Source organism: Haplochromis burtoni, unplaced genomic scaffold, assembly GCF_018398535.1.
Source record: "Haplochromis burtoni strain Fernald_Lab_line unplaced genomic scaffold, NCSU_Asbu1 Contig_1163, whole genome shotgun sequence".
Lineage (NCBI taxonomy): Eukaryota > Metazoa > Chordata > Actinopteri > Cichliformes > Cichlidae > Haplochromis > Haplochromis burtoni.
Genome location: NW_024583524.1, coordinates 48,461 through 58,340, shown reverse-complemented (window position 1 = coordinate 58,340; position 9,880 = coordinate 48,461). Strand labels below are relative to the sequence as shown.

Below are 9,880 nucleotides of genomic sequence, written 5' to 3'. Positions count from 1 at the left end.
TTGAGCCTGCCTTCCTCCACTGGTCTGCAGAGAGGCTCAGGGTGCTGCTCTGACCACTGACACTTCTAAACCTCGAAGGTATGCATATGTGTGAACTTGGAGATACTCCATGGACATGGAGTTTCACACTAATTCACAATTTGGATTTCTTTGATGTTTTTATCACCTGTGCAAAGTTGTACTTGGCAACAGTTTGTTTCTTGCTATCAGTCTGTTTCCTTTTGACACATTTCTAAGTTTGAACATTTAGTATGTATGCACAGAGGTGTTACATGGTGAGTACACACACAGACATTACAATATAGAAGTGTGGTTTAAAGATTAAAAAAAAAAGATTAGTTGTGAATTAATTTTCCATTTTATGGAGCAGAAAACATTGCTGGATGCTAGCTAAGGCTACATTTGGATGTCAAATATTTATAGGGGGGAAAATGGACATTATGGATATGAAATAAAATGTTCTTTGTTGCTTAACCTGCAGGTTGTCAGGTCTCTGGCCCCTGGGAGAGTCAAGACCTGGACAGTTTGTCAGAGCTGGTCCAGGATATCCGTCTTTGCTCTCAGGCCCTCAACAAGCTGGACCGACAGACCTTGAAGCAGAGCTGGGACAGGACTCAGTCACACGGACACTTTCTCGACCGAAACTCCAAGTGCCTCCTCTCTGCCACCTCTACTTGAGGGTGGCAGGTGTGTTCATAATAAATAATTAATAATGAATTATTAATTTCATAATAATTCATAATAAAAGTGGTCATTTTTATAAACATTTTGTTTAATGAGGCTACACCAAAAAGAAACAAGATAAAAACAAAATAAAGTGACATGGCGTCCACCGACAGTCTGTGGATAGCTTGTGTTTTATGCATTTTTGTCTGCCTTATTTATACATGTAAAGCTCTGTATCTGTATAAAGAGTTTGTGTTAGTGTGTGAGAGGTTTTGTGTCACAATGGTCCTGTTTTGTAGGATTTGATTTAAAAAAACAAATATAATTAAAGTAACCAACGATGCTATACGTTGACATCGTTCTTTCACTGTAAGACTCAGCAGGCTATGGTGAATAATCACAGCGATTTTCAGGTCTCTGAAGAAATCTATCTAGGAGCTATGACAGTGTAAAGACACCCTGCAATTTTAAATGTGTGGCGACATTTTAATGAGGCGCGTACCAGTAGAGGGAGCCAACGCACCACGAATGGTACACAGCCACAGATGCGCTTTGTGCAATGTATTTGTGACATGCAGGAGTGTCCGCAAAGAAATGTGGATAAGTTGTAAATCCAAAGCTAAAGAGCTCATTCTTGCACTGTTTTGATCAGAACACACGTGGGAATGTTCAAGTTTCCCTGTGAAATAACTCGAAATTTCGAGAAAAAAACTCGAAATTTTGAGTTATGGATCCTTTTTTTTTTTTAGTGGCGGAAACGGGCTTCCATACACTTCCCCAATATATGGTCTGCATGGGATTCGAGCCACTGCCCTCTGAGGCAGTGGTATATTTAAAGTCCACACCGTGCACAGCCACACTTGCAGTAACGGAAATGTAACGGAGTTAGAAGTTAGCAGAGAGTTAGCTCGCTAGTTTCCATCTAAATATAATATACCAGGTTCTGACTGAGGGATTTCTAAAACAAATTAAAAGGCACAGCTCTGCTATCACTTCCGACATACATGAAACCAGGAGCAGCAGTGATGTTTGTAGGGTTACTGAAGTTTGGCTAGCTGGTATATAGTGATGTGCTATGTGACTAGCGAAACAGCTATGTTAGCATAACATTAACACTGTAATGAAGGGGAACTTTGACGTAATGAGAAGCTTTGAAGTAAGGATAATGAAACTTTGAGAAAAAGACAGTACTGAGATAAAAGTAACATGAGATGTTATGAGGAAATAGGAGAGAAAAGAGACCAATGTGTGATTAAAGAATAAGAGAATATAGAGTTATTGGTCAGTTTATGGTTCAATAAGTGTTTGGTCACGAAGTTGAAAAACGTCCTCCTTGGTAAGGACGTTTACTAAGATTTTACTCAGGTGGCGCTGCTGACATTTGTGGCCTCAGGAATAGCTATGATCAGAAGATCATTTTGAGATACACTTGTTTGTGAGTAAAAACAGTAATTTCGGACGAGGAAGTCCGACAGAAAACACCTGGTGCGGTCAGGATGTTTAAGTGACACAGAATTTCAGAAAATCAAGTCAGAAATGGTTTTGTGGCTCTTGGTAAACTGATTTTGAAGGAAAATCAGTGTTTATTGTGCTGAAGTAACAGATCCGGTGCGGTCTGAAGGGAAGAATCAGCTGTACAATTCTGAGCGTGCAGCGTTGTTGATATTAACAGATCCGGCGTGGTCTGAGGAAAAGAAATAAATCGGTGAATGAAAGAATGAAAAAAGAAAAAAAAAAGAAAAAGAAAAGCTAAGAAACTGTAAAATGCTAAAACACGAATTATGAGATTTTGGCAATATACTTAGAACAACAATAGAGGCGCAATGTCTGTTACCAAAAGTATGAAGTAAGCTGACCAACCAAAGTGCTGTTTTAATCCAGATATTAAAAATGCAGAATTATATTTTCTTTATATTTTCCTCCATTACATAAAAAGTCAGTGGTATCATTAAAGTTTGTATAATGTATAATAGTATTAGTTCAAACTATTTTTCTTCTGACTTTGCGTCCCTCGTTGCCTTCAGTGTGCTGAGAGCAGAGAAATGATTTCCATAGAGAGGAGGCTTTGCATCATCAGCTGATCCTCCAGAGAACTGAGAAGGTTTATAGTCCTGTGACTTCAACACTGCAGGACTCACATCTGTCAGTCAACACAGCAGAAAGCACAACCACCATGACTCTCATCACCATCCTCATCTGGACGCTGACCTGCTGCTGTTTTACAGGTTCATTCACTCAGCAACATTTCAAACATGATGTGCTGCTTTTTCTCTCATTGATTTCTGCTGATAAATGAATGATTTGTTTTTGTCTGCAGGATGCAGCGGTCAGGTGACTGTGACTCAACCTCCAGTAGTGACATCTACTCCTGGATCTACTGTCACCCTGACCTGTAGGACCAACCAAGCTGTTGGTGGCTGTGGTGCTGGTCAGTGTATGTTCTGGTATCAACAGAAATCTGGACAAATTCCAAAGCTCCTAATTCGACATGTAAGCATAAGTCATTCAGGAACACCATCTCGATTTAGTGGCAGTGGAAGCAGATCTGACTTCTCTATGACCATCAGTGGAGTTCAGGCTGAAGATGCAGCAGTTTACTACTGTAAGAGTGTGCATAGCGGGCCAGTGTTCACACAATGATTTGTAGTCATACAAAAACCTCCTTTAGTCAGACTGCAGAGACTCTGAGCTGTGACTGCAGCTGCTGAAGTAGGAGAGACTCTGACACAGACCAGTGAACACAGAGCAGTAACCTCACCAAGCACTAAATAAAGAAATTAATTTAAACACGTCATGTCTATTGAGGCATTTCGAAATAAGAATTTTAAAAACATCTGCTGTGATCAAGTCATTTTCTGTTAACATTACATTACTTGAATAATTACATTACATTCACATGAAGAGTTTTGCTGTTTGTATAAACAGGTGAAGCATAAATGTTTATATTTATATTTGTATTAAGCTACTTGGTAATGATAAAAAAAACAATCTGTTTTAAGATTTTTATCATTGTATGTTGCCACCTGTATAATGAATAAAAAACACTGATTTTCTCTTGATCATTGTCAAAATAATGAATCTACAGTTGGGATTTTTTTTATTTCAACAAATTTATATCTGAAAGACCAAAGATAATCTTATTCATCATTAAAAGCTGTATTTGCAGTAATAATCATACTATTACCATTTAACAACATCCATACCCACCAGCTAAGTTACATATCACCCTCTAAGTTGATGTTGCCAACTCTGTACAGCAGTGCTGTTTGTTCCAACCTTACAACTCATATTGCTAAGAGTAGCAGGTTGCTTATCTCACACTCAACTCCTGTCTTGACGGTTTATCATCACTGGGGGAGCAAAGAGCCCTGCTGGAGGTGAGAGCAGAGACAAATGAGGACTTTGTTAGTTCAGCTTAGAATAAACACTGAAAATTGATCTGAGGTTTGTCCACCTCTCTCCAAAACGTTCAAATTTCATTTGCATTTTTCTCATGGTTTTTTTTGTTACTTAAGTGCTTTTGTAGAAGAGCGGATTTGAAGGTATAAAATGTCTCTAATCTATTTCTGCTCATCTTTAAAATGAAATGCAGCATTGCTGAGTCACAGAGAGCTGCTTGGAGGAGGAGAGAGCAGAGACACATGAGGAGCCTGTTGTGTCAGTTTAGAGTAAAAACAGGAAACAAGTCAAACATTTGCCCATAACCACAGCAAGTTTCATTAATAGTTCATTAATATTAAGATAGTTGTTCATGTTGCTGGAAGCCAGCAGGAGAAGTTTTTGACAAGTTGTGGTTCTCACAAAAATCACATGACTGACTATCATTACTGTCAACCTAATGTACGAAAGGAAAAATTCATGTGGTAGGTTAAAGGATCCTGAGGCTACATATGTTTAATTATTTTTATGTTATTCCAGCATCCTTTCTAAGTCTAATAGATAAAATGAACGATAATAAAATTAGATGAATAAATAAATAATTATTTTTATGTCTTACTACTCCTCAGATTTTAAGATTTTCTAATGGACTCACACAGAAAACCTCATCAGGATGATTTTTCCAATAACTGTCATGTTGGGTTTTCTGTGTTGCTGCAGATTATTACTGTCTGTGTTGGCATGATGGTGGAGTGTTCACACAGTAATTTATAGCTTTACAAAACACATCGTTCACTTTGACTGAAGGCTGCAGGTGCAGATTGTTAATGAAGAGACTGATGAGAATAATTGGTCCACTAAAGACAACCAGAGTCATCAAGCAGAAACACAATGAATGAAAGAAATTAAATCAAGTCATGGATTTTAGATGCAGCATTTACTTGAATTTAAATATTTATGTAACATATGTAAGTTTTTGTTCATGAATAAATTCAACAAACCAAGTAAAAAAATGTTTTCCAAATATGCAACTATTTTTCTAAAGTTGCAAAACCTGCACTTTATACAAAGGAATTGAAGGGAAATGAAAAGTGACCTCACAGTTCTACTTATGAGCCTTATTAATGTTCATCAATTTTCTTTTGTGAGCTGAATAAAAACCTTATTGTCTGCAAAGATGTTTTAAATAACATGAATGTAACACAATGTTAAAGTGAACGCAGTGAACTGTTGATTTATTTTGGTGTTAAGTTTTGGCAGACATCATCTATTAATATAGATTTATAAAAGTTCTGATACTTGAGACTAAATGTCTTGTTGCTGCAGTTATATTCTTGATAGATTTGTGTACATATAACCACTGATGAGTTTGGTTCCTCCACAAGAAGTCCACCACAGTGATTCAAAGTCATTAAGTGGCTGAACAAACACCTGCTGGACTCTGAACAAGCATCTAACCACTTTTTTCGAATAAAGCTAACATTTTACAACCTTTGTGTTGGAAAAAAAAAAAAAAAAAAAAAAAAAAAAAGAACGGTTACTACCCAATCATTTTCATTTCTTTTCAAAATGTTTCTATACTTTTTAATATTTATTTAATATTTCTTTATGTTATAAAAATGACTTTGAATCCTGATAAAAATGCAAAATCATGGGTTAAAAATGAAAACAAGAGAACTAAGAATGTATTAATATTTGTTGACAGAAAAACAGAAACTGTATATGTGCCAACCAAAGTGCCATTTTAATTCAGATGAAAAAAAAAGGGATTTATTCATTCATTGTCCATTCAGGATCTTAAAAATGTGATAATAATAATGAAATAATACAAATAATGAATATAAGATATGAATAATAATTAATGTAAATCTAAATAATATTGTCCTTCAGAGAAATAGTTTGTAGTCCTGAAGATGGAGAAGTTTACTCCTGCTCAGGGACTGGGACTGTTGTGGCATGATGGATGATCTTGCAGGAGTAAAGCTCTCCCTTCAACCAGCTTTTCCCAAGCTAGTCAGGTGCTGCTGCTCTGTAGCAGCACCTTCTTCTCCTCTGAGCTGTCAGGACCCCTTGCATTGTCACCTCCCATCTCACCTCGGCTCCCTCTGGAGAGGAGAGCCTGTCTGGATGCTGACCCGCTGCCTGTAATTATTAGCCTTTTTCAGGCTCTTCTCCACAGGACGCCTGTCTTTTTCAGGGACAATCTTCATCCACAAATTCATAAAGTCCTTGTGAAGGGTCAGTTTCTCAATGATTGTTCGCCCATGGTACCTGTGGAAGATTACAGTTGTCATTAATTTTCATTAATTGTGTAAACTCACAGAAAATAAAACATTGATGCACTTCAAATCCATTTAAAAGTACCCACCTGGCTTCAGGTGCAGCATCCCCTGCCATTCTAGAGGCAGCAATTAGAAATCTTTCAGTGAAGGTTCCTGTTTTCAGGGTGACGGCTGCTCCAAGTTTGTCAGCCAGCTGGTGCAGGTGTTGAGCCGTGCTATTCCTCACTGCAACACAGCGATGGCTGAGCAAGGACAATAATTAGACACACAACTCAGTGAACATGATCTCTCTTTCATGTCTTCTAATAAAATCACTACAGCTTCTTCTCTCCTCTTACGTCAGTCCTGTGTTAAACAGAGCGCTCAGAATCCGTCCATGGCTGCAATTTTCCACCATGGCATCAAGCGCCAGATTGACCTCCTGATGAAGAAAGTTGTTGTTGGTCTGTGCAAGCTTCAGCAATAGAGCTCGGCCTGTTGTTTCAACTTCTGGGTCCATTGTTCTCTGGAGCTGAATGTAGAGCTCATTGATGGCATGTATGGCCTCAAAGGCTATTGCTGAGCGTTGGTTTTTCACCTAAAATGTGAGTGAAAATCATCAGTTGAGGCTGTAGTATGCACTTGAAGGGAAACTAGCTGCATGAAACACATAAGAAACATAAAGTGTGCAATACCTCCTCAATGAGGACCAGACACACTTCATGCAGTTTAGTCTTCAGGATGTCCGAGTGGTGCTTTGCCAGAGACTGAATAGTTTGCAACCCCTGTCTTTTCTTAATCCTGTATTTACACAACACAACATTGAACACGACTTCAGGAACACCACAAATAACACAGCCACATTATGCAGCACTGTTTCTGTGCAGTATTTAATGTCTCCTTACTACGTTTCTTACCAGTCGTCTGAAGACAGCAGACTAAAGCTGTGGGACAGGCTCTCTACAGGTGTAGCTACAGGCGAGTTGCTCTGAGGATCCACTCGCAGGACTCCGAAGTGTGTTGAAACAGAGACAGTTTATTCACAAAATCTTCACCAAGTGTATTTACAGTCAGTGCGAGGACAGTGCTATATACAAGATGTGCGAGGACGGGTTCCAGGGCTCCAGGGAAAACAAGGGAATCACACACACGCTCACGCCAACCTCTCTCCGTAGTGACCAGCCACCTCTTACACGCTCCACACGGGGAAACACGGGGACGGGTCCGGGGAATCTAAAACAGAGAGACAACGGTTACTTTCTGAGGCGGAAGTGTGGGACACTAGAGCTTGACGTGTACTGACAGGAGTCTTCACAACAATCCAGCGTTGAACAGCTGATCTCCTCCTTCTGATATACCAGCTGGTCTGATGAGGCCCAGGTGTGCATGATCCGGGAGGGCGTGGGCCGAGAGCGTGAACCCGCCAAGAGTTCCGCCCCGGCAAAACAGGGGAGGGGGAGAGAGATTGCTGATCAGTGCCTTGCCGACCCCGCAGGTCGTGACCCCCAGGCTTCCCAGGGTGAGCCACATGGAACCGCCGAACCATGGCCCGGTCCAGCAGAGCCGCCCGCGGGACCCAAGAACGCTCCTCAATGCCATAGCCCTCCCAGTCCACAAGATACTGCAGGCCACGGCCCCGGCGCCTGACGTCCATAATCCGAGACACGGAGAAGGCCGGACGGCCAGCGACGACCCGGGCGGGCGGAGGGGGTCCGGAAGGAGGGCACAGAGGACTGGAACAGTGAGGTTTGATCTGCGAGACATGAAACACGTTGTGGATACGCATGGACCTGGGGAGCCTGAGACGCACAGACACGGGGTTAACGATAGAGTCCACCTCGAACGGGCCAATGAAGGCGGGGGAGAGCTTCTGCGACTCAGTCCTGAGAGGCACATACCGGGTCGAGAGCCAAACCCTCTGTCCAGGTGAGTAGGCCGGCGCCAGGGACCTGCGGCGATCCGCCTGCCGTTTGTTCCGGTCCGCCGTGCGAAGAAGGGCAGCTCTAGTGACCTGCCACGCGCGCCGACACCGCCGCAGGTGCTGCTGAACAGAGGGCACAAAGTGCTCACCTTCGATGGCAGGGAACAGGGGAGGTTGGTACCCCAGGGAGGCCTCGAACGGGGAGACGCCTGTGGCCGACGAGGTAAGGCTATTGTGAGCGTACTCCACCCACGTCAGTTGCTCACTCCAGGTGGTCTGATTAGTGGACGTCAAGCAACGGAGAGCCGTTTTGAGGTCTTGGTTGGCCCGCTCCGCTTGACCGTTGGTCTGTGGATGAAAACCTGACGAGAGACTGACCTGGGCCCCCAAGGAGGCGCAGAACTCCTTCCAAACACGTGACGTGAACTGCGGGCCTCGGTCCGAGACCACTTCAGCAGGTATCCCGTGGAGGCGAAACACATGAGTTGACAGAAGCCGGGCGGTCTCCAGGGCAGTGGGGAGCTTGGGGAGAGCGACAAAATGGGCAGCTTTAGAGAAACGGTCGACAACAGTGAGGATGACTGTGTTACCTGATGACGGCGGAAGACCAGTGACAAAGTCAACCGCAATGTGGGACCAGGGGCGGCTTGGTGTAGGCAAGGGATGAAGTAGGCCGGCAGCAGGCTGCTTGACTGGCTTATTCTGGGCACAGGTTGGACAGGCAGCGATGAAGTCCTGGACGTCCTTGGCCAGTGTAGGCCACCAGGCGAACCGCTTGATGAAGGTGACGGTGCGATGAACGCCCGGATGACAGGTGAGTTTTCCGCCGTGGGCCCATTGTAATACTCGTGAGCGAACCAACGTGGGAACAAAGAGCAAACCCGGGGGACCAGTACCTGGATCCGGTTCCACCCGCTGGGCCTCCCGTATGGCAGACTCGATCTCCCATGACAGGGCTCCGATAACGCACGTGGGAGGGAGAATGGGAGCCTCACGGGTGGGGTCCTCTGAGGTGGTGAATTGGCGGGAAAGGGCATCAGGTTTCACGTTCCGGGTGCCGGGCCTGTAGGTGATGGTGAAGCAGAATCTGGTAAAGAACAGAGCCCACCTGGCTTGTCGGGCATTTAGCCGTTTAGCCGACCGGATGTATTCGAGGTTCCTGTGGTCAGTCCATACCACAAAGGGTTCTGTTGCGCCCTCTAGCCAGTGGCGCCACTCCTCCAGGGCGAGTTTGATTGCCAACAGCTCCCTGTCCCCGATGTCGTAGTTCTGCTCTGCAGGAGAGAGACGACGAGAGAAGTAAGCACAAGGGTGGAGCTTACCGTCTAGTTGCTGGGAGAGGACTGCTCCGACCCCTACATCCGAGGCGTCCACCTCCACGATGAACTGCCGCTTGAGATCCGGTTGTCTGAGGATGGGCGCCGACGCGAAACGTTTCTTTAGCCGGGAGAAAGCCTCCTGAGCCTGATCATCCCAGCAGAAAGGCACCTTAGGGGAAGTTAAACGGGTTAATGGCAAAGCAATCTTGCTGTAGTCACGAATGAACCTCCGATAAAAGTTTGCAAAACCGAGGAACCGTTGAAGCTGCTTACGGTTAGGCGGCGTGGGCCAGTCTAAGACTGCTTGTACCTTAGCTGGATCAGTTCTTAAATCG

General features: G+C 43.5%; 1 gene segment (V, D, J or C); it reads left to right on the top strand.

The window, feature by feature from the left end:
• Positions 1 to 2,647: 2,647 nt before the first annotated feature.
• LOC102314470 lies at positions 2,648 to 4,352 on the top strand. The segment is given in 2 exon segments: positions 2,648 to 2,891; positions 2,984 to 4,352. Coding segments are annotated over 2 exon segments (375 nt in total).
• Positions 4,353 to 9,880: the final 5,528 nt, after the last annotated feature.